Source organism: Oryzias latipes, chromosome 6 (genome assembly GCF_002234675.1).
Source record: "Oryzias latipes chromosome 6, ASM223467v1".
Lineage (NCBI taxonomy): Eukaryota > Metazoa > Chordata > Actinopteri > Beloniformes > Adrianichthyidae > Oryzias > Oryzias latipes.
Window position 1 is genome coordinate 19766930 of NC_019864.2, and position 25608 is coordinate 19792537.

At 36.9% G+C, this 25608-nt stretch overlaps 1 protein-coding gene across 6 annotated transcripts in view; it reads left to right on the plus strand.

The window, feature by feature from the left end:
• Positions 1 to 595: 595 nt before the first annotated feature.
• The window catches only part of cacna2d1 (calcium voltage-gated channel auxiliary subunit alpha2delta 1), a 63492-nt gene continuing 38479 nt past the window's right edge, over positions 596 to 25608 (plus strand). For 2 of the 6 annotated variants that reach the window (XM_023955906.1, XM_023955907.1), the window contains exons 1-6: positions 600 to 1057; positions 6586 to 6667; positions 6835 to 6951; positions 22096 to 22155; positions 24112 to 24147; positions 24933 to 25062. In XM_023955906.1, the coding sequence (XP_023811674.1) occupies positions 969 to 1057; positions 6586 to 6667; positions 6835 to 6951; positions 22096 to 22155; positions 24112 to 24147; positions 24933 to 25062 (514 nt within the window). In that variant the 5' untranslated portion in view covers positions 600 to 968. Of the gene's footprint in view, positions 1058 to 6585; positions 6668 to 6834; positions 6952 to 22095; positions 22156 to 24111; positions 24148 to 24932; positions 25063 to 25608 lie in introns of all 6 variants that reach the window. The other 4 variants (XM_023955904.1, XM_023955903.1, XM_023955908.1 and 1 more) reach the window with 4 other exon arrangements.

Below are 25608 nucleotides of genomic sequence, written 5' to 3' on the forward strand. Positions count from 1 at the left end.
TTGATAACCAAATCCCCAAGCATCCTGCTTGTGCTGCCCTACCCCTCCAGCCAGTCCTATATTAGACACATTAACACACAAAGTCACAGCAGGTTTTTTGTTAGTAAGACTATTTGATTATATCCATTATTTGATATGTTGATCTCCTGCAGTTCAAACAGCAGCTATACAAAATCCCCCCCTTTATTGTGCATCCTCTTTTATGATGCTGGGATGCAGCAGGCAGTCACCAACTCAGTCTCATAAAAACAGGTTTGATGGATGGAGTTGCAATTTCTCAGCCTCACAATGTTTTTTCTTTTACCCACTATAAGTATAAGACTTTAGACTTTCTTTGTGAGATCAATACATCCGTCACTCCTCAGGTCCCTCTCATGTGGGACACTGTCTGTGTGTCTCATTCCATTAGTGCAGGGAGTGGCACAGACTGTAATCAAAGCCAGAGAATTCTCCCCTTTTTTCTACAGGTCTTGGCTCTGAAATGTTGCAAAGCATTTTAAAAAGGAAAATATGTATTCAGCCTGCATTTGCCTGTGTGAGTGGCAGGCAGACTCTCCTTGTAGCAGGTGTCTCTTTGCAGGGAAGCAACATTTGGAACTCCAAATATGGGATTGTGTTGGATGACTTGCAAGCGGTCATATTTATTTGAAGTATACCAGCAGAAGTACCTTCATCAAAGAACCAGTCTGCATTGAAATAAGGGACATTGTTTCCTTTCATTCTTTTCATCTTCATTTTTTTTTTCCACTTCCCTGTCTGCTGTTAGCAGAGGGGGGCAGCTGGGGAGGGTTAGATGGAGACTGAAATATCCAGCTCCAGTACCTGTTAGAGCGCTGGATGGTCGACTGATCAGATTAGAGGTGTCAGGGCTCGTTAATCTGCGAGGCAGCGACAGACAGCCGCTTCATTCAGCGACGGAGCAGATTGGAGGCTGACGCACGTCGGGGAATTTCCCCCCGTTTTCTACAATGGATCCCTTCAGGGCGCGAGCCTGGGCTCTCCTGCTTGTGTTGTGGCCGGGCGGCTGTTTGGCATCGCAGTTTCCGGCACAGCTCATGTAAGTGGAGCCTTTGTAATCCTTTTGCGCGCACTTTGCGGATTAGGGAGCTCCTTCTTTTTCTTTTCTTCTTCTTTTTTTTTTTTTTTAGAGGGAAATGCGGGCTGTTTGAATGTGACACTGCGAGGGTGTGAGAGTCAGGCTGGCAGTTGGTTTCATTCATGCAGAGATGGTTGTGTTTTTGGTGATAAACGCGACTGTCTCGATCTGCCTGAATTTGGACCTTCAATAATCTCATTAAGCACTTTTCTGTGGTTATCGTCACGCTAAACCCACCAGCTTGTCATTGAAGTTTGTCAGGAGTTAATGGGAGTGTCAAATATAAATTTTAATTAATTTAATTTTTATTTATTGATTTAAAAATGTTAAACTAAAGGAAAATCGAGAAATTATTCTTTTTTCATTTATTTAATGTCCAGTTTAGCATTAATATTATAAACAATAACTAAAATAACAAAAAAAATACTTCAGGATCCAACTGATTAATTACAACAAAATTAATTTTGAGCGATACATTTTCATGAAAGATTGTGTCACTACGCACACACACGCACACACACAAACCTTTTATACGCCTAAAATGCATACAAACATTAGTACATAATTTGTATGTTAATATTTGTATCATTGTCAATTTCTTTTATTTATTTATTTTTTATCTTAGTGCATTTTTCTTCTTCTTAGTCCATAAACAAATAACATTTTATTTATTTATTTTAAATTGTTACTTCAAATGAGACATTGTCTATAATGGAAAGAGAGAAAAAAAATTTGTATTTGTATTTATTTATTTAAGGGACAATGCATACAACAAACAGTGTAGAATACTCTAAAAGTAATGAGACACTGTAAATATGCAGGATTGTAGCCTAGGCTAATTTCCATCCTCTGTCTGTTCTGACCATGGCCAGTCTCCTAGAGACTAAAAATAAAATGAGTAAAGCAAAGTAAAAATGTACATATATAGCGTAAAATTGCATTAAAAAAATGACATAAAATTAACATAACTCGGATAACATTTAAAACAGTTTCAAATGCATAGTTCCCCAAATATACATCAATAAAATCGCCAAAATCAGAACAATACTATGACAACTGTGACCACTTTTTTTCACCCCCCAATGGTTTATTTTTACTTTTGTTAGCAAACAGTTTTCTTGCATTGTCCCTAAAATTAGCGATGAGTGCAAGTTTGGTTTTCCAGCTGCCAAGATCTTAATTGTTTTGAGAAAGATGGAAGTGTGGAGAGCTGTCGAATGCTTTCTGGGATTGTGTTCCAGGTTTGAGAGGCTCGAAAGGAGAAAACAGTCTGTCCAAAGCTGCTTTTTCTGGAAGGAATGATGCAGTTGCCTATAAAATAGTGGAAGTAATAGTAATAGTAAGTAAAATAACACCTTTCTTTTTAGAATCATAAAGATGAGAACTCTAAATGATGGACACAATTTGTGAAAATATACCTTTTTTTTATTTTGATCAATTTATTATATCTATTTATTCAGTTTGTTGAATTAAAAGTGTCTCATTTTTGTAAACCTTGAATCACTAATACTATTTTATTTTACTCATATCGGAATTTAATAAGATTACCAGTGAACAGCATAATGACCTATAAATGTTTTAAATGTAAGTTGATTATAGTTGGAAAAAAACGTTCCTGACAGGGTATGTATTAAGAAAATAAAATAATGTTTTTTTATAGACAGCTGAAACATCCCAAAAGAAACAGAAACTGGCTTCTCAAATTTATGAGTTTTTTCTCGAGTGTAATGGAATGTTGGGCTTCCAATTTGGCATCAGCATGCCTCAGATCATCTGGACCACCTTCTGTTTTTGTGTCAATAATAAGGTACTGTTAGAGTGTAGTTTTATAGAACAGAAACACAGACTGGAGTGCGTTCACTACAGTTTTTACTGTATCTGTCTTTCTCTGTCTTCTACTATCTCTCTACATCTATTTCCACTCTCATTTGCTCTGCCTGTGTCTGCAAAACAATGTAGGGCAATGTCTGACCCAATTGCCATCTGTAGGTGCATTTATGTCTGTGTGTGTGTACGTGTTTGTGCGTGTGTGTGTGCGTGTATGTGTGTGTTTAAATATCCAGCATTGTACCACAGGCTGCTGTAATCAATGCCCAGCAACCGGAGCAGAAAAAAAATCTTGCTACCTCAGCTCAACTGCACTGACTTCTTTTTTGTTTTTATCATCTTTTTTAAAATTACAGTTTTATTCAAAACACTAGAAGCCCATATTTTCACATCTGCTGCCAATTTGAAAAAAGAAGAGAAAATCAAGATAAAATGTATGATTATGATGATGACTTTATGAGCCAGGAGGTGCAGAGAGCCGGTTTGACATTATGGCTTCACAATGCATTTTTTGTTTTGACTACAATATTAAGTAGAATCAAATATTTATGCTTTTTTTTAGCAATCCAAAGAAACAAAGAACGATAACAACTGAAGGGATGCTTAACTCATGATGCTTTTTGGGGACATTTCACTTGACAGTGAGACTATTGTCATAGTTTGTCCATACAAAAACAAAGAATAAAACTTGTATACAAATTAAGATTTGCTAAATCAGTGAAAAAAAACAAATAGCATATTTTTAAAATCCTCTTTTCAAGGACATAATTTGCAGATACTCTGTCATGATTTAGAGCTACTTTCACACTGTCCTCTGCAACCTATGTTCAAGTGGCCACTTCCATTAAAAGTCTATGTTAACATGTGTACATGCGTGTTTCAGGCCCCAGCATTCAAAACTCTCATGCTCACTTGTAGCCACGCAAGTTTCTACAACTGTTTTTTGGCTTCACATACAGAACGTGTGGCCACATGCGTTAAAATTTAAACCTGATTGAACTTTGACCAATCAGGGAGTCAGATTTGGTAGAGACATATAGATAGCATCTGTTTTTATTCCCGGAAGTGCCAACTCATTGAAAATTTATCCTGGAGGAGAAATTAATAATTGTGGTTTATGTCCGGACAGAATTTTATGACAACACCTCATTTATATATCGGAATAGAGCTTTGAAAGAAAAAGCCTGGAGCGAGATTCGCAAGATTTGCATTGCTTTGACATTTTGCACCTAGACTCCTCCAACTGTTGGTGCTGCACATGCTTAACAGAGTATCAATTAGTCAAAATATAAAACTTAGGAGAAGGCCTCTTTACCCTGAATATCAGGTTTGTGGTAAACCCAAACTTCACCTGTTTTTGGTAGATCAAGAGAGAAAGACAAGACCAGGGGAAGGGGAGGCTATCTGATAGAAAAACAATATCAGAGAGAACTCTCTGCAATACTGTCTTGAAATATTCTTTAAAATAAAAAAGATATGATTTGAATATATCAGGGTTTAACTAATTGTACATTGCCTTTGAAATTACCCTACTCAATTCAGAGTTTTGCTTTGTGCCTGAAAATCATACACAAATCTCAAACCTTATCCCATTTTAATAGCTGAATCCAAGCAGACACACTTCATGCTAATACTCAGGGCTGCACAGTTGTGTAGTAGTTAGCACTCTTGCTGCCCAGTGAGAAGGGCCCTGGTTCAAATTCCAGCCAGGGGTTTCCTGTGTGGAGTTTGCATGTTCTCCTGACCCCATGCACACAAAGATTTTCTCCAGGCGCGTCAGCTTCCTCCTACAGTTCAAAAACATGCTTCTGGAGATTCTGAATTTCCCCTATGTGTAATTGTGTGCCCCTCCACCAAACTGGCAACTTATCCAGGGTGAACACTGCCTTCATATAACACTAGTTTTGTTAAATAGCAATCCAGTGATGGATTCCACAACTTAAATACAGAATATTGCAGGTTTTTTTTTTTAATTAAAGGCCTTGAAAAAAAATTAAAATTGGCACCGGATCAGTGCAGATGTCACCCATGAGCCCAACAGGACAGGCTATATCTGTTCCTGTCAACACTTACACACATCACCAGTTAGTACATTCACATTTTCCAATGATCAGCAAAATATAAGTGTCATAGACTTAAAAACTCCAGGAATACCAGCTATTCCAGCTTTAATTAAAAAAAAAATTAGGCATGTGAGAAAGCATAGATTCAACCCTTCTCTTAATTTTAGTTCAGAAGTCAGAAGTCTTCTCAAACAAAAGACAACTACATTTTACCCCTTCCCCTCATATGCAATTTCCTCAAGTGATCCCTTTGTTTAATAAGCACTCTTGCAAGAACTGGAAAGGCAAATGTTAGGATATATAAAATTATATTTATTTTCAAAGCTTTTTCAGCATTAAGCTATCCCCCATGGTATTCCCTCTCTTGCAAAGCGTTTCATCTTTCACAGATGTACCTACTCTGAGTTTTTCTTACTCTGTGTGTAATATGTGTCTCTTATGGATCTTTTTACTTCTTTTCTCTCACTTTTTCATCTTTTTTTTCTCCTGCTTTACCACTTCCCCTATTGAGTGTCACAGCTGGTGTTGTGCACATTTACTCATATGTATTTGTTTTTGGACTGCAGTGACAGTTCTGGAGAGAATGAATATCACCCCTGTAATGTTTTGGTCCATTGTGTGTACACATCTAAGTCTACCAGTGACAATGACAACAGTTGATTTGGCGTTAGTGTGAGTGGACAGTGATAGGATCATCCATCTGTATTATCACAGACTGCTAACTTTATTATCAAATTCATGCAATATTAATGATTTTGTGTTTGTATGCTCTGGAGGCAGAGGAGGTCCGGGAATGGTAGCAGTAGGGAGACGCAGAATTGAAGCCTCTGCGTTTGCGGTAATATTCAGCAAAAAGGCAGGAAGGTTTTCCTCAAGATAACTACATTAACTAAATATTTTGATATGCATCATGCCTTGGGGTAATTATTTGCCATTTACCATGTTTACAATAAAATATATTATGAAGGTCTTGCATGTTTTATTCGTTTTGTGAGGTGGTGATGTGAGTTCAGGACTGGATAAGAGCTAAAATACATAGTGAGGTAGAGTTGGTTTTTAACCTATTATTTTTAAGAGAACAATTCAAATGGCAATAGTTCTTTAAAGTTCAACTCTGAGTTGTGGGTGAGTACACTTAATTCAAATAAAGAAATATTCAGCAATTGAATTTTAAGCCATTTCCATAAATGTGTATATATATGATCATCTTTGATGTGCACATCAACGTGGATCCTGGATTCCTCCTGGCTGTCCACTCACATAACTGTCTGTAGCTACAATAATGCCAGACATTTATCTGATTGGTTGACTTGAAGTTTGAACTCAGGCAAAGCAATCCTCGCAGTTGCCACCCGGTCTCACATTTTTTTTGTTAAGCCGCTTTGTACCTGTCATATGTATTGCTTGACATTCTGCTTTACTTTGAGAAGGGATTCTCCATGATGTTGTGTGTTTTCATGCTGTGTGACAGAATGGCCATGCCAGATAACAGATAAAAGATTGCTTGATTGACAGTTAAATTGAAGTGTGAAATTCCTGCGATGTCTCTTTTTAGATCTGGGTTACAAGACAGTTTGTGCCTGTTGCTTTGTCCTATAGGATTAAAGAATGGGTTGATCAAATGCAGAGAGAGCTTGTCACCCTGGCAGACACAGCCACAGCTGGGAAGAGCCTTACTCAGGTATGAACACTCAAAACAAAGATACATATACAGTCTTTTGTAGCATATTGTCAAAACTGTTAACATTTTTTAAAAGTCTTACTTTTTAAACTATTAGGATTTTTCTTTACTGTTTAGTCTAACGTTATCTTGAGTTAACTGTATTTTCACAAACTTTATTTGTGCAGATTTATCGTAGAAACCAGCATCTGTACAGTGTGGAGCAAAATGATGCGGAGGAACTCGTGGCCAGAGCAGCCAGAAACATAGAACAGCTGCTGCGGAAGAGATCTGCTGCCTTGGAGGTAAGATTTGCTCTCCTCAAGGGAGCAAACTGTCAGTTTGTGAGTTTATGTGTGATTTATTGTTGAGCAAGACAATCTCTTTATTGCCAAATGCTTTGACAAAGAGCCATATTTCATGTTTCGTCCTTACACACTTGAAGATTTTTACAGTATGAAGTGATTAAAACGTAATAATAAACCACTCATATTCCATTTTTAAAGAAATTAACAAAACTATGTGCAGCACACAACTGTGGTTCTTGTACACATCAAGCTAGAGCTGGGGAATCAGCTGAGTGACAGATGCGATGGTGTTAGCAGTTTTACTTTCACAGGATCCTAACAACTAGCTTAAACAACAATAGGAAGACGGATATAATACAACATTTTTTGATAAAAACAGAGTTTATAGGTTTACTTGGCTAGAGCGACAGTTGTGTTTTGGCTAAAATAGACATTGCAGTCTCATATTGATGCATGGTGTAAAGAGGATGTCTTTGTGCATGTATCTGAAGTGCATAGCCAAGGCCATGGTCTCTTTGAGCAAAAAGGGTTTGTGTGTTCAGTGCTAACAGGAAAGGGGCTGTTCTTGAATGCTTCATTGAAGCAAAGATTTAATTTGGGCATAAGACGCAGCTGTACAGTAAAGATTTAGTCTTACAAATAAAAAAATAATTTAAAAAAACGTTTAGCTATACTTTGTAAGGCCTGTTAGGTCCATAAATTTAGGCACTTCTATAAAAATCTACTGTTAAACAAAGCATATTCAGAAGAGGGGAAACTTTTTTTTGTCCATGCTAAATATTTTATAACTTCAAAATCATTGTTGTCAATAAACAAACAATTATTGCAAGTTTTTCCAATGTGTAAAAAAATAATGGTAAATAAGCAATGAACTTGCCAGGGGATTTTTCCTTGCTCATGCCTCAGTGTGCATGTTAGATTATTGATTAATCAGTTGATACATGCTAGTGATGTATGTATTTGCACATGTTGTGCCCACAGATTAGCTACACTATTGATAAACTAGGACTTATTGTGTTTTCCTGAATATGTCTTTTTGCACCAGTAAGAAAGAAAACACTTCAGGAAAAATTATATCAGATGCAATTAAAAAACCATTAGCAAATGTTTCACACACATAAGTACAAGAAAATCTGTTTGTGTTTTTACACACAATGTTGGCTGTATGCCTTGAATATATGATGGGAAACATAAATACCAACAAAATAATTTAAGAAAGTCGTTTTCATAATTTCAAATCTTAATAATGTGTAAAACTGAAACAATTAGTGTAATTTTGTTTACAATAAAAAATCCAAGGCACACTTAAAATGAAAAGCTTTAGATGGTTTAGAAAAATTGATATTTTTATTTCTGTTTTTTATGGTTAACATATGTCATTTTCACAGTCAAGCCCCTTTTGTCTTAAACATCCACAGCTGTTTCTTTTTTAGTTGATTGAGAATTTAAACCATTGTTTCCTTTTTAGATCCTTTTGTCATGTTTGCTCTTTTCATGCTGTTGTCATGATTGTTTCAATTCAAGTTTTATGGTAGGTTTTTTTCCCCCACCACTTATATTTGGTATAGTTATGTTTGCCTTATTTTTAGCCGTTTGGCATTTTGATCCCATGTCCTCCATTAATGACAGAAAATCACAACACACAGATCAAAATAGATAATGCTCTGTAAAGAAATCGAGAAACAAATGAACACAAATCTGCCAATGTTATGGTCCTGGGACGTATTGTGAGCTTGTGCTTAACCATGTTTTTTTTTTTTTTTCAACCATCTGAGTTTGGCATAAATTTGCAAATTTGCTTGATTCATTTCCCCAGATGGTGGAAAAAAAATTCTATTTAGTTTCATCAATCAAAATACGTACTTTAAAAAAAAGTGAGACCTGTGAAAATTGTTCCTCAAATTGTAATGCAGAAGAAAATTCTCTGAAGGGGTCTACAACCTCATGCTCCAAAGCCACATGTGGCTCTTTTACCCTTCCACTCTAGCTCTCTTGCTGAAAAAAAAAATGACTCTAGCACTGATTTAAATATAGTTTCTTTGATTTATGAAATCGTTGCTAATATGCTTCTGTAACAGAAAGATTAACTGTGGAAACTCTGGGCTCTGTTTATTATTTTGGATACTAAAGTGATGATCCTTAAAATGTCAAAACAGATTAACACTCCTGTACAGGTAATTTATTAAGTGATGTAAGTTGACTAAATGGGAGTGTAGCTTGTCTTTTACGTTGAAAGGGCATATAGGGACATGCTGGAATGAGGATCAGCTAACCTGTCAGTCAGTCTAATCCTTTAACATTGATCAAGTCTGTCTCTTTATTGTGTCTTTCAGTCTCATTCTTCATACCGGTAACCTCGAGGCAAGCTTGTATTGAATACCGAGTCTTGGGATGTATGGATGATAAGATAAATAGCTCAAGGGAAGTTTGTGAAAATTGGAAAAATGAGAGATTGAATTGGGTGTTTGGATTGATTGATTGACAGGATATTAGAGGCACATTAAGACAGATGTGATATAAAGCTTTAATTTTTAAACTGCTGTATGTTAAATAACGAGTTCTATTTTTTTTCTTTATTTCAATCACATCAATGAGAATTTTAATTTTGATTTCCCTTTTGTGTTTAGTGCTTTGAAATAATTGAGTCATATGGAATTTTCAATGTCAACAAAAAGTTAGTTTTCCCAAAACCATTCTTCTTTCTTTTGAGATGCATACTGATATCCGACTGTAATATCTTTTTGGAATTTATATTATCTTCAGCTATGCTTCACAGATGAGCTTGCTTACCACCATTTACTCACAAATGTGTCAGCATTACTGGACTATGCAATCAGAAATAAGCATGTTTAAAATTAAATATGCATTATTGATGAATACTTGGCAGCATGCTGTTCAGATAAATCACTTATTTTGAAGGTTTTACATTGTCTACTGTGGGTTAAACTTAATAGGGAATGAGGGTTGGGGGTAATGTCCTAATTCCTAGTATGTAATTTTAACAACTTTAACCATTTTTAATTCTATAAATAATATTGTTCCTCCTTTAGATCTTACAGTACAAGGAATTTCAATCAGTCCAACAATGGGTTAACCTCAGAAATCAGGAATGCACATGCATTGGTAAGAGAGTAACGTAGAAACAACACATTTTCTGGTAAGATTGAAAGTTGTTTATGTGCTAACTTTTAATTCTCATTTAGAGAAGGTCATAAAGCATTAAAAAAAGGAAAGTATGCTGTGCTTAAATTTAGATTGAATCACTTGAAAACATCTCTGCTGCCCTCATCCTAATCCTGCTCTGAATTTATCTTTGCAGTTTGCTCATGTGTAATTAAAAACTTAATAATTGATCCCAGTTTTCTTAATGAAAAGAAAAAAAATAGTGAAGAAAGACTATGAACACGTTGTTTTGTTTCATTGGGCGCCTTGTTTATTATGCAGGTAGAATTGTAGTGATGGAGGTATGTAAGAGACTCTGTTTACATGGTTAGATTTTAAAATAATTGAACAAAGACGGCAATGCGCAAATACAAAGAAGATAGAAAAATAAACGTTAGATGTAAAAAATAAATTCATTTTTTAACGTACTCTTTTGTTGGATAATGGTCATGATAAACAAGTTAATACGTTTTAGAGAGCTTCCTCGTTCCAAACACGATAGAAACAGTTGATAAATGCTTTACTTTTAAATACTGGCAATAAAAGCATAAATGTAACTGTACTATAGCTGTGACTCTTAATTTGAAGAGTACAACACTTAAAAAAAGAATTATTTATATAAAAGAAGGAAAACTTGTGAAAATAAGCACTAAAAAAAATAAGTACAAAAATACAAATAATGAAAGCCACAGGATTCTGTTCTTTAGGACAACTGGACTTCACTGACTGCTATAGAGGTTTAGCATAAGAGTTAAAGAATTGGATGTCAAATGACTTATGCAAAAGACCTAATGCATATGTTAACAATCCAAGGACCATAAATCTATTGACCAATGTTGTATTTCGTAGTGTGTGTCTCGGTGTGGCTCAGTGGTGGGGCACTTGTTAGTGTCTTATTGTCCGTGCGCGGTGGGCGTGAATGACGCTCTAGTTGGTCAAACAGGATTGTACAGGAGAAACAGGAAATGTCGAAGACCTTCACCTCTGTGGAGGAAGGTTTCCCCATTCTGACAAACGGCTTCTTTAACTCCACTCAAAGCATCTCCAGAATGTGCACTTCACTGAATTCAGAGGAGTGTCCACTGTCCTTTAGGTGCAGGGAAACTGCTGAGTCCTGACCTGATGTTGTAGATCTTCTGTGCTGTCTCATCCTTCTGTGAGCTGGGTGGATTTATTTCCCCAATGTTCAGATCATTGCTCTCCTGAGTACACTGGATATCATGGACCACATTGCTCCGCTTCTCTCTCTGTAGTTTGTCTCTGAGGTGGACCAGTTTATACCTCTGTCTATTGCTGGATTTGAAATAAACTTGGATGACATGCATATTAAGAATTCTCATAAGTCTCTTGGACATTGATGGAGTTGATACATTTCTCCCCTGGCATAATTAATACATTGCTCCGCTTCTTTCCTTGGATCAGTTCTGCAGGTTCTCCATCTCTTGGTTTCATCAAACTTCAGGAGGGATATCCTCAGCTCCTGGAATGTTCTGATAACTTATTTGTTAAAGTCAAGTGAAGTGTGGGAGTCAAACATGGGAATTGGGCTAGGTTTCATGTGCACCTTAATGGTTAGATCCCTGCCTTGATGCTTACAGATCAGTCCAAGAAGGTTAAAAAAACACTTTTGCCACATTCTGAGTGAATGTCATGTATTTGTTCACTGTATTGATCAGGCCAGTGACTTCTTTCACTTCCTGGGTTTTGATTTTATTCCCATGTGTTGTGCATGTCTCTGAAAATTTGTGAGAACAGTCCGAGGGAGGAATGTCAGGGATATGTTTTGTCCACCCTCTCTATTCAGACTGAGGAGAAAGGGCGGCCGATTCCATGGAACAGGCATGTTTTTGTCTGTAGAAATAATGATAGCTGTTTAAAATGAAGGGAATACAAAGCTTTAAGTGAAGTGTTCGCTGTTCAGATCTTACTGTACTCCTCCGTATACGGCTCCTCTTTGGTGGAACTATGGACGTGGGACATTCCGTAAATACTTAGTGGCCTATAATGATGCTTTTAGGTTTCTGCTACAGGTGCCCAGGTGGTACAGAGCCAGTCAGCTGTTTGTGGATGCTAACATCCCCACCTGTGAAGCACTACTGCGTAAGCTTACATACAGCCTCATGGAACGCCTGGACAAATCTAAGAATTCAATTATCATGTCTGTGACTGATCATAAAAAAATATCCTGTCGCTACCCTTCCGCCTTGAGGAAACACTGGAAACAGCGATTATACTCGTTTTAATTTTTACTTTTTATTGCATTTTTAATTATTTTTTTATTATGTATGTTGTATTTGTATCTTCATCTATGGACCGCATCCGAGTCTGAAATGAAGTGAATTACTTAACCAAGCTCAGACTAACTAATGGTTATCTAGTACCTGGCAAAGTAGACCTATTATTACAGGTAGGATCCTTTCAAATTGGATTTTTCTGTTTTAGTGTTGATCCCCTAAATGACCACAATGTTTGGCAGGTTGAAGGTTCATCTGATTTCTGGTGCAGAACAAGCATGGACTGACAAAAACTGGGGGGAAAAATCAGGTCAAAAACAGGTCAAAGTAATCCAAAGATTCAAGTATCCAAAAAAGGCTAGAAAATGTCTTATCTGTAAACGAATGAAAAAAAAAAAAAAAAAGAGAGATTGTCCTCTGACAATTGCTCATCTTACAATTGTGTACACTTGTACAGGACAAAAAGTGATTTTCTTATCATGCTTTTTTTGTCTTTTTTTCTGGTCATTTGGAGCAATCCTGCCCCTTACGTGATGTTTTCGCAGTGGGTTTTTTGCTTTCAGGTGTGCAGCAGGAAAACAAATCAAACTGAATGATAATGAGAAAATTGTATGCATTCCTAATACAAATAGGCAAAGTTTGCTGATTTTATTATTCTTTTGTGTCTCTCTAAAGTCAACAGAGTATGTAAAAGAAAAAAGAAAACGTTTAAGAGTGATAAACTTTTTTCCATTAAACATTATGAATAGAGTAAGTTTAGTGACATACACCAACATAATGTTATAAAATAATTCCCTAAAGTTCAAACATCCTAACACAGCCATTACTGTTTCAACATACCCTTAACTAGTCTTAAACGTTTTCTGCTATAACGGGTCTTAAATTTATACTTTGTCATTGTCAATCGACAGTATAGGGACTGCCTGTGCAACATGTCCTCTAGCTAATGTTAAGATCTTCTCCTCTGCAAAAACTTAGGAAAGTGACAGTGAGCTAAAGTCAGGACTTCCAAATGGCAAGTTAGTAATCCAGAGGGACCTTTATGGTTTCTGCTTACATTTATATTCAGTAAGTGTTGGAAAGTATATGAGTCAATCCAGTTCGACTTCATTTATAAAGCACTTAAAAATATGTGCAACCCAAAAGTGCAGCAAAATACAAATAGGAAACAAATTACATTACATGTGCCAAGAAGTATAAAAAAATAACTATAAAAGTGATTGTTTAGTCATAATCCTAACCCTTTGAGACAGTTTTAATAAAATGGTTAACTTGGACAGAAAAAAAGTGTATTACTTTTGTTTTTTTATTATACATTTTTTATAATAGTTGTAAATGAATGTGAAATGAAACAGGCAAATTCAACACATAACCAGGAAATGTGTGTTGGGGAGGTTGCTTTAATTTTCATCTAGTGTTTAAATATTGGATGTAATGATTCTATAGTTAAAAAAATTGAACTATGTGATGCCATAAATAAATAAATGAAGAAGTTAGCTGCAGGCCTTGTTTGATTCTGTTATGCTTCAAAAAGTGCGGGACAGAAATCAATGGATCATAATAGATGATTACTGGATGAGACTCTACTTTGCCAGCTGTGCCCACCATATTTATTCCTCAGAGAATAAACAGAATCTACTGAGGGCTATTGGCTAGATCAGACCAACATAGTTAAAACCCTGTATTAAATCAAGAATAGGGCAGCATCTGGGCTTGATAAAGAACAAAAAAACAAAGGTTTGGCCTGTATTCTAGAGCCCAAAACATCCTGTGTTAAAATGGGTTGTGTTCTGTTGACTACTACTACTATTGACTTGCTATCTAAAGGCTGGTTTGTTAAAAAAAAAAAAAGTAATTTCACAATTAAATCTGTATTTTCACCAAGTTGGGTAAAAACAATAGGGTATTTTTAGAGTTTTTGCTTGTACTCCTTACAATTACATTTTCTTCCTCAGTTTTAAATTTAACTATTTAAACTGATTGTAATGTGTAGAACTGTTTTTATATTTTCTTTATCATAAATGTTCATATTTAATATTATATTGGCAAATTTGAACTCTGAAAAAAATATATATATCTATATATATATAGATATATATATATAACAACAACAACGCCCCTTCACCCTCCGCGGGTGGTTTCTCCTCCAAGCTCGGGTCCTCTACCAGAGGCCTGGGAGCTTAAGGGTCCTGCACAGTATCTTATATATATATATATATATATATATATATATATATATATATATATATATATATATATATATATATATATATATATATATATATATATATATATATATATATATATATATAAGGCTGATATGGTGATGTCCATTTCCAGATACCTTAGGCTCAGTATTTTCCGCACTATCAAGCATACTTAAAAGCATCTTTTTTTTTTTTTTTCAAAAAATGACAATGCTCCTTATAATCCGGAGTGTCAATGTCAGTCTGTTTTTCTTTTTATGAGTTGCTAAAATCATAAAAAGAGTTGTTTCTGTGAGTACTTTTGCTATGATTTTTTGTTAATTTGATTAAGGTGTTATTAACCAGGTTGGGAGTTAGTGTACATACAGTAACGTCTGTTTCAGTCTGTTTTTTAAGTGTTACAAAGTTGGGAGACAATGTATTGTGAATACGCTAACACAATTAAAATGTAGCATCTAAAAATAAGTTCTAAAGTCCTGTAAAAATAATAATGTCTGATTGATGGACTTATCTCTGACTCTTTTGTCTGGCCTAATGTATCGTATAGTTTGGTGTGCCTTATATAAGACACACCAAACTATACGGTAAATGTCATATATTATATAAGTTTAAAAAATGGATCAGTCATTGACTGTGGGATTCCTAATCTGGTGCACTCTAAGGTGCAGAAAAAAAAAAGTTTATTATATCATGACCTTATCGACATAAAGGTATGTTTTAACTTCAAGAAAATGTCACAAAAATGTATTTTGTCTAATTAAGAAATGTTTGAAGGACTATACGTATCATTTCTGCACATGTTAAAGATAAAGTCTTTGAGCCTTTGATGGCCATCCATGTTTTTTCATCTGCTTGCTTTGGTCTCAAAGCTATAATATTAAGAACAAGAAGTGGTATAGTGATATTTTGTGTGTAAATGTGTGTGTGTGTGTGTGTGTGCGAGGAGGTAAAACAGTAATAAGCAGAGGGTGTATATGATCAGAGATATACCAGTCTCCAGACCAGATGTTGCCCAACCTCCTGTCTCTGCTTTGCGCTCATCATATTAAGCAGAGAAGAGATGTCTGCTTGTGTCACTGTCTGTGTCCCTGTACTCCCTGTTTATGCACAATGACAAAAAGAGAGCGCGAGTGGGAAGGAAAGCGCAGATGGGGGATTCTAACCAGACTCATGGCAGGCCAAGGACATGGGGCTAACGTCTTCATTAGAAAGAAATCTGAACTGTGTAGATATATGTTCCAAGATGATGGCTTGTCTCAGCCAAAAAGTTACATTTCTTGGCATACAACACTATTCTATGTCAGTGAAATTTGGCAGTTTTTTTCATAAAACTTGATTTTTCACCAGTGTGAAACCTTGTAGTGATTATAGTAAGTGGAATTTGACAAAATAAATTACATCCATTCTGCTTCACCAGAAGACATTTTTGCTCTGCCTCCTGTGACATGCTTACTACCACTTTAGCTGTGACTAAACTGTTTTTTCATGCTATTTAATTGTCATACCTTCTTTATATATTATTTATAAAGACAATTGTTTATCAGATCAATAAAATCATTTTGGAATTACTATATATATGTGAATAAATAAATATATATATTTTTTTTAACTTGTCCTGTCCAACAGCTAGGCAGGCAGATGAGAGCTGAGGGCCTCTTGTGTTGGACATATTTTACTTTAACAAGAGGGGTTATTAATCTTCAGACAAACCAAAGGTGTGACTGAACAAACCCCTTTTGTAATTGAGGCCAAACTTTATTCATTTCAACCATGATTGAAAATCTTTGGTGTTGGACCGGACGGAAAAGGAAAGAAGGGAAGAAGAGGGAGGGATGTCAGAGGGGGGGGGGGGGGGGGTGATAGTGAGAGGGGGGGGTAAGACCATGAAGCAGCATAGAGCAGACAGGTTTACTGGTTGTTTATCGTTACGGTACAGTTCAAATGTAGTACAAAAAGGGCGGGGCCTGTTCACACACACTCAAATATTATCAACACACCTGCTAGCTGCAAGAAATGTTCACATGTCAACATGTACACAAAACAGATAGTGTTCACGAACGCATACTTATGCCTTTAAACCAACTAGTGTGAAATCTTTCATTCATTCAATCATGCAAACTATAAGTGCAAAGGTGAGCTAACACCTGTGCTCAGGTGAGTGTTTATGTTCTTCTAAAATGGATGGTGGAATGTGAAAAGAGGGAGGAGGAGCGTCCAGCCACCCCCACAGCCAGACCCCCGCCGCAGCAGCACTTAACATTTTTATCTTTAAATGTATCAAAGTTAAATAATGAAATTTCACACTGATGGAGTTTTTAGATGCAGCTCTACTTGACTGCAAGAAGGGCAGACAAGGTCTGACTGAACTGGAATGTAAATGTATGTTTTTTTTAAGTACAACAACTTTAAAATAGGGACTATGCTTGTTAAAAAAACAAAAAATAAATCTATAGATTTCTTTTGAAACTGCTAAACTATTCAAATATGTAGTTGTAGAGTTAGATAAGCTAAATCTTCTCCACCAGCTCTAACAGACAAAAGAGTCAGTGATGAGTCCTCCATCTGTCCATCCTGGGAGAGGAACCCTCCTTCATGAGGACATCCCTGAGGTTTCTTCTTTTTTTTGCATTACTAAAGCATTTTACAAAAAGAGGGAGCTGTGTAATGTGCATTTTTATAGGGATTCTCTAAAATACATACACAAAAGCAAAGTAGTGACTTGATGTAAAGCAGGTGTATTTACTCCTCCCATCAGAGAGTTTGCTGGCCTCTGAGAGAAGCAGTTTAGAGCAGCAAAGGTTCTCCCAGGGGCTCTCACAGCTGCAGTCTTCCAGCCCCTGCTTTTTGTCTCAAGCTCAGTCCCTTTTGTTTCCTCCTACATACATCACTGGATCTCTTATGCATTTTTGAAGAATCTCTCTCAACACTTTTATCTCTCTTTGGCTTATCAGGCTCCATTTATCTTCTAGTGCTTCCCTTTGTTTCCACCTCACATTTCTCTTTACCATTCTCTTCTGTTTTGTGTGTAATACTTTCATGCACTTGCAATATTCTTTTTTGTATTATTTCACACAGAAAAAGGCAGTTATTTAGAAATAAAAAAACAGATCATGTGTGTTTTTTACTTCAGGTCACCATCCAAGCTTTCGTGCTTCTACCAAACTTTCTTTGTCTTTCAAACTTTCAAAACTGTGAAAATATTTTGTCAGCTTATTTTTTTCTTCACTCTGTGATGGCACCCTTTTTATTTTTCATCATCTCATCCCTCAGACCTCATTGATTTTTTTTCTTCCCTTGGTCACCATTCCCTTTGACACATGTTGAACAGAGAGCCAGCATTCACAGATGTGAGCATGCTGAATCACTGTGCATTGATTTTTGACTTAAACACAGGTGCACACGATCAGACACGTGCCCACAGGGAGTCTAAGATGCGTGGTCTCTCTTGTCCATCCTTTGAGCTGTACTCAGTTTCATCACCTGTTGCATGTGGGGTGGTTTGGCACAGTAGCAATGAAAGTCAGGAAAGAATATCTCTTGTTTTGCTGATTTGCTGTGATTATCTCACATTATATTATCCATAACAATGGAAAGTGCTCTGGTGCTTAAGTTATATGCACTATTTGGTTCTTGCATTCTGTCATTTTATCTTCAAGAGTGATGAATATAAACCTTAGTAAGGTGTTTCGATTATTGATTATGGATATTTTGCTGCAACTTTGCAACGACTCGTGCCCCCGACTGTCCCAGGGTGAAGCTCGTCTGCTGGACTTTAAATATGTAGTTGTAGAGTTAGATAAGTTAATTCTCTATGATTTCTGGTAAACGCCTGTCCGTCATGGGGGAGGAACCCTCTTTCATGTGGGCACCCCTGAGGTTTCTTCGTTTTTTCCAGAATCCGTTTTTTTTAGGAGTTTTTCCTTTTTTGAAGGGGGATCTAAGGGCAGGGATGTCCAGTTTAGTTTAGTCTGTTTAGATAGTTCAATTTAGTATTTTCCTATTGAAATCTATGTATTCATGATCCTTTTGATTTTATGTTTTACTTTCTCAATTACCGATACAAAGCCCATCGAGATGACTGTTGTTGTAAATTTGGGCTATACAAATCAAATTGAATTGAATTGGACTTCCTTTTCTTTCCTTTGCAAATTTTTCTATTTCAGCAATTTCAATTCTCTGTAAGGATTCAGTGGTTTGGTTTTCTTTGTCATGTTTTTGGTTTCCTTGTCAGTCACACCAGTTTCTGGTTCATGATCCACAGCTGTCTTCACTTCAGTTAATTACCCTCAGCCTATTTAAGTGTCTTGGTTTCTGTTCATCCTTGTCAGGTCATCTGCTCTGTTTTGTCACAGTTTTGTTTCCCCTCATAGTTTTGTCATGTTTCAGTTTGCTAATTAAATGTTTTAGTTCCTGTCACCAAGCTTGGTCTCCTGCATTTGGGTCCTCCACCACCAGTTCGTGACATTCTCACTAAATAACTCCAATTCTTAAACCACTCAACCCCCATACTGCTGCAGATCTAACACCCAGTCTCCTTGGGCACTTGCTGTTCTCCTCCATATCTCTCCTTTTGGGTCTCCAGTGGTCATCTGTTCAAAGCATGGACTCATTATTGTGTAGAGCTTTCATAAAAAGTGAAAGAGAGACAAATGAGTAGTTAGATAAAACATTCACCAGAGACTGTTGTGCACTCTGATTCAATAAAACACATCTGACTTCTAATCAATTGGCAGAAAGTGCAGCTTTCTCTAACCCTCTAATGAACTGTTATGCCAGTTCATAGTCTGGCAGTCACTCATGGACTAGTCTGAGCAAATCTGGACTCTGCAGCTTAACACACGTCTGTTGTTAATTTCTTTAGGAAGCTTGATAACATCTCTACAACCGAGTGTTTGACAAAGAGAAGGAAAGACGAGAATCTAGGGAAAAATAGTGGGGTAATTAGGCATCCTTTCTCACATAGCCATTTTCCCCCTCCCCCATGTCTCCCAGAGGGGAGAGGAGCCTCGTCAAAGCTCTGTCATGAATTTTTAACAACCTTGTCGGTCTGCTCTTATAAGAGGCGTGTGCATGTGTGTGCAACTTTTTATGAACATGTTCTCATAAAGTCATTGTAAAATCATTTTGTAAACAAAATTCTATCCCCCAATTTGAGCAATTAATCGCGGAAATAATGCTTGAAAATGATTTTAACAATAATTCAAAGTTAATTTTAAACAAATCATTATACAGTCAATGTGGTTCCATGAGCCAATGGCAGGTATAAGGCTTAACCCTTGTGCTATTTGTTTCTGTACATATTGTTCATTTTTTTGTTAAGAGTTGTAAATACAGTATTTCTATTTCTATTCTATTTTTATTTTTATTTTATGTAACTCCTTCACTCCAAGGCTGCTGCAATTTCATTGTATCCACATGTACAATGACAATAAACGATTCTGATTCTGATTCTGATTCTATCCTAGGCACTTTAACATTGGGAGTTGGGTCATCTAGACCCACAAGACAGTGCTCTGAACAATTTTTCTTTAATGATTTGTGATCTTCACCTGTGTCCATGGATTACATGAAATCTTTCCACCTTTATCCACCTTTGTCATGGTGGGAATAACACGTCAATGTAAGGGTGGGGTCATCTAAGATAGAACAAGGGTTAAAGTCAGAAACCAAGATAACCCTTGGTGAAGTGACCTGGCTCCCACTTTAGTGTTTTTAATGTGCTTCAATTCGGAAGTTTTAGGGTTACCTTTTGTACACAACACTAATACAGGTGAGAAATCTGGCAGCTTGAAAGAGAATTATAGTGAACGTGCACGCATTGTACCACAGTCTTGTATATATTTAGTTTTGTCCACGGCATGTATTTTTTGCGTGTGTTGATTTCACATATTTGCTCTGTGATTACATTAGCCTTTTGTCCCATTTGCAGATGATGAGTCTTTAACTTTCAAAAAGCTAAAACAATTATAAGAAAGCAATCAAAGCTTAAGCATAATGCTGGGAGACTATCTAAAGTGTATACTGCATAAACATAAATGCTTAAAAAAGGCCTAATATCCAAAGCACTCCAAATCTATTTTATCATGATCTTCATACTTTTTATAAAGCTTTAAAATTAGACATGAAGAGCCAGACTGCACTACTGAAATTGTCTGACTGTCTCAAACAAATGTCTGAATGATTTCAAAAGTGCGTGGCAAATGTGTGATTAATACTGTGGTGTTAGAGTGTTTGCTTATGGCTGGAATGGAGGGTATATTTAGCTGATGACATCAAGCCCAGAGGAGGTGGAGACAGGTTTGGAACAGAGCCCAGTACTGGAGGCCGAATGGAAGGCATTGTTGATTTAGAATGGAACTATTGCCCATAGCAGACACATGGTCATCGACACACTTTGGCACATTGGTACCCACACTGAAGAAAACACGCACACTGACAGATAGGACAAGCATGTCATCCAGTTTTGAAATGCCTGTTGTATTTTCTGCCACAGCCCATTACAAAGACACCAACAACTGTAAATTATTATTTTTTGTTACATCTTAAGTATTTTAATATCGTTGTGCTTATTGCTTAGTTGCTTTATGAATGTCAACACATAGAAACATGTGCAGGTCAGAAGCAGGCAATGCAATTAAGCTTTGTCCTTTTTCTTTTTTTTTTTCTTTTCCTCCCACATGGTCTCATGCAGATTGTTCTATAACAGTGCTCCTCTATACTTATTTCTTTCTCCTGCTTAGATGATGGTGATTCTTTAACACATATATTCCATCTTGTCTGGCATCACGATCATCTGTTTCAAAATGATAGCTAAAATAGTTCACAGCTACATGCCATGATGTGGAACAGTCTTTTTTTTTTAATTTACTGCCTTTTGGCTTCAAAGATTTGCCCTCGTTTCTTAAAAATGAAAGAAGAAAGGATGATATTACTCTTTGAACAATTCTGAAAAGGAAATTTTTTCTTCTGCAATTGAAGTGCAGTGAAACGTTTTATCTAAAGTCATAGAATAATTGCTTATCATTTCTTCACTGATGAATCAATTTGTATTTAATTTTCTGTTTTTTTATTTTATTCCTGGTATTATTTCCATTAGAGCAGCTGTTATATTTCCTCTATTACATTATATTAAATGTGTTTAAATGTATAAAAAGATGTGCAGCTGCAAAACTAAGGATAATGACATTTATGGCATGTTGTTAGTTTGATTGACAGCCTTGTAGTGGGTAATTTACTTGGTTTTGACTTTATCCAGGGCTTTGCTATTTCATACACTTTCAATATTAAATTGTTTTTTTGGTCTTCATAAACCCACTTTTACAGTGGGTTTCTGAAGTTCAAACCTTTTCATTTGGACCCTTTTTCCTCCTAGAAGGCTAGAGTGCCGCAAGACTGCAACAACCACGTGGTTAATAAAATGTCATGCCTTCTTTCTAGAGTAATCTTTGTCATTCAGTCTTACATGTCTTTTGTACAATAAAATGATACAGATGTTGAGAGGAACACTTAGTTAAGGTGTTTCCACTTCTCTTCCCTAGAAACTGGCCACAGCTGCTGAAGTATTCCAGATGGAGCATGAATGGAAAGATGAGTTTGAGGTAACAAGGGAGACACAAAATGCAGAACAGATGGACACAATATACACACCATCAATTTCTAATTTAAATGACTAATTGCTCCATTTATTTTGAAAATACGTAGATACGTATTAAGTGCTGAATAACCAGAATAATTTGGAGATGTCTGTCATTATTAGATATTATTAGATATTTCCTTGATATTTCCACTCCAATGAAAATTGTGTTTTTTGATGTTTTTAACTGGTTCTTGAAGCATTTTTCTCATGATGGACATATACAAAGAATATTAGGATTAAAACTGCATTTCTGAGTAGTTCTTTATTAAAATTGTTGTGAATCAGGAGCAGGGAAAAAATGCAGTTTCTTTTTTTGTTTTTTTACTTGTTGTGTCCCACAACTGGACAAACAGATGAGAGCTGAAGGCTTTTTGTGTTGGATAGGTTTTACTATTACAAAAAGAGGTTGTAAAAACCAGAGTGTAAGTTTGTATAAACCAATTTTGTTTTTTTATTTATTTGTTAAATTTAGTGTGTGTGGGGAGGGAGAGGGGGAAGAATGTGAGGAGGGTCTGAAGAGAATAAAAGGAAGAGAGGTGGAGAAAGTGGGGGATACAAGCCCTGACTTGAATAAATTATTATTTTAAGTTTTGTAATAATTATACCAGATCTGCTGAGACGACAAATATTACATCCAAAGGGGATATTCTGACATGAAGATGAGCGGAAGATATCTGTCCATCAATACACTTTGGGTTAGGTGGAGGGATGAAGCAGACAGGGAGAAGTGTGCACGTGCACGTGCATGCTGCCGAAGTGAACCGTGTGTTCATAGGGGGAACCAGATCCTTCCCAGCCCGAGCAGCCAGACCAGGAGAGGGGGGGGGGAGACCCCCAAGCCAGGAGCACCCCCACGACCGGACCCACGAAGCCCGGAAAGGGGGGGGGGGGGGGCTGCCCACCCACCCACCCAGCCAGGCGAAGAGGGGGCCCCTGTAGGGCCCCCCCCCCCGGCGCTGGGAGGCTTAGGCAAACCCAGCGTCTGGGCCCCGAGGCCACAGGACAGGCGCGCTTCGCCATACCAGGCGGCAGCCATGGGGGCCACCGGGCGCCAGACACCGAGACGCGGGCCAAGGAGGAAGCCAGGGCCCAGAGGACCCATGAGCCGCCCACCACCCAGCCGGAGCCCCGTCTCCGCAAGCCAGTCCCCCACCCGACCCAAACAACCCAGAGATCGCCGTGCAACCACAGCTCCACCCATCACTACTCTACCCTCTACAACCCTCCTCACCCGCCATTTTTTCCGACCCCTCCTCCCAAACCCCCTTAATGCCCTCCCCACTCTTTAGTTTTTACCTACAAACTACAATTGGCAGAACATAAGCGCCCCGCTCTGCATCATTCCAATGCATTCAATTGCAGACATATAAATCCATGTATGTCTTTGTTTTCCTTGTCCATAATTAAAGACCAGGGGTAACTCCTTTACAATAGATCAAAAGATGTTCGGAGCCGGACTCTTGGTAACTGGTTTAGTTCTATACAATAGGACACGTTCTTTTAGTACTGTCTAAAGCTACATTCTCACCACACTCAGCAATGCAACTTTTCATCTACCATTTCCAATAAAAAGGATATTTAAAAAGAGAAACGCATTTATGCTTCCGCGTTCCAAACTCTTGTATTCATGCAAGTTTCTAAGACTGTTTTTGGGCTCTACTTTAGGGTCCTTCCAAAGTGGGAAAAAATGAAAGTGTAAAATGATATCCAAATGGTAGCCACTTTGCATTAAGTGTTTCATAAAAAAAAAAAAAAAAAAGTCTGGCTTCATTTATTTCCTGAGCGCACATGAAGTATCATGATTGATAATAGTTGGTACATTGATAAATTGCTGATAGTAAATAATTACCAAACATTGCCTTTTTTTTGTTTCTCAATCAAAGCCTTTTTTCTGTGCTTCTTTGTGATTTGTTGACAGGATGGGGAAATTTCTTACTACAATGCAAAGGACAATGTAAGTACAGTGCAGTTGGTTCTGTTGAGGTTTTTTTACTCTTCTTTTCCCTTTCCTTTTTTACTCCTCACATCTATTTTTTACCCTCAATTTTTACCATTTGTTGAAGCCTTTTCTGTCCCTCCTTTACCTCTTACTCAGGCTTTTTTTTTCCCGTGCAGCTTTTTCTCTGTCATCCTTTCTCCTACTCTCTCAGGTGAAGAGGTCTCTGCCATGTTTCTTGTCTAATTGACAGATGAGATGTATGAGCTGGCTACGCTGCTGCTTTATTAGGAAGCAAGTGTTCACTATTCTTCCTTACTACCCCATTGTGTGTTTTGAGTTTTATTTTTTTTTTGTCTCAACACCTCACTGACTCTTTGCTTTGTGTTCTTGCATAAGTCATCCTTTCTTTCCTCTGTAATTCTTCTCACCTCTGCTGTTAGCTTTGATGGAAATTGACAAAAGCATATCAGTCTGTGTGCATTTTCACATAGACTTTACGTATGTGTGCTTCTGATCCTTTTAAGTAATGAAGTGAGACCAAGGCAAAGACATGACACCATTAAGTAAACAGTTAATTTTACTTGCTTTTCCAGCAAATTCAGTGGACGTGAACTTACTTTACTAAAATGGTGTCAGACAAGGTTTGGTGAGGATTTGGCTAAGGCAAAAATATTAAATAAATAAATGAAATAGCTAACTATTTTATATGCCTTAGCAAATCATTCGTAGGGAACTGGTGTGCTTCCTTTAAACCTGCAGTCGGACACTAAAGGCTGCATCTTCCAACTGTTTTCCCTCAGCTGGATGCAAATGATACAGAGGGGAGAAAATATCGGATCCGACCAGACTTTAAAGAGGACCCGTCGTTCAAGCGCTTGACTGATCTCAACCACACGGCTGTCCACATTCCCACTGACATCTATGATGGCTGTGAGTACATATACACACTCAAACGCAAGTGGTAACCATGGCGACAGCTGACACTTCAACCCATTATGAAATGTTGTTTACAGATTCTGCTTCTTGCAAACCTGTCTGTAGCTGAATAAGGATTTTTTTAAAGCGAAATGGCATAAAAGGATCCCCTCTCACCCATTATTTCATCTTTTAGCAAAAATGAACCTGTGATGCAGGCAGCCTGAATAACCTTAAAATGGATTTGTGCCTGCTTTTTCTTTTCCTTTCAAATAAGTTTTATTTTTAAATGAACACAAAAAAGATTGAACTTGAACATAAGAATTTGCTTTCACCTAATGCATCATCTTTTCAATTCTTTATACCAGAATAGAGAGGATTTTAGTCATATAAATATCCACATATTTGTGTGTTAATCATAAGCAACATAGAATTAATCAAGTAAACTCGAGACAGTATGCATAAAAAAATACATAATCTCTAAATTCTAGAAATGTTATGTACCAAATTCTACACTCCAATATGTGGTTAAAACAAATCACAAGAAAAAGCTAAACTTCT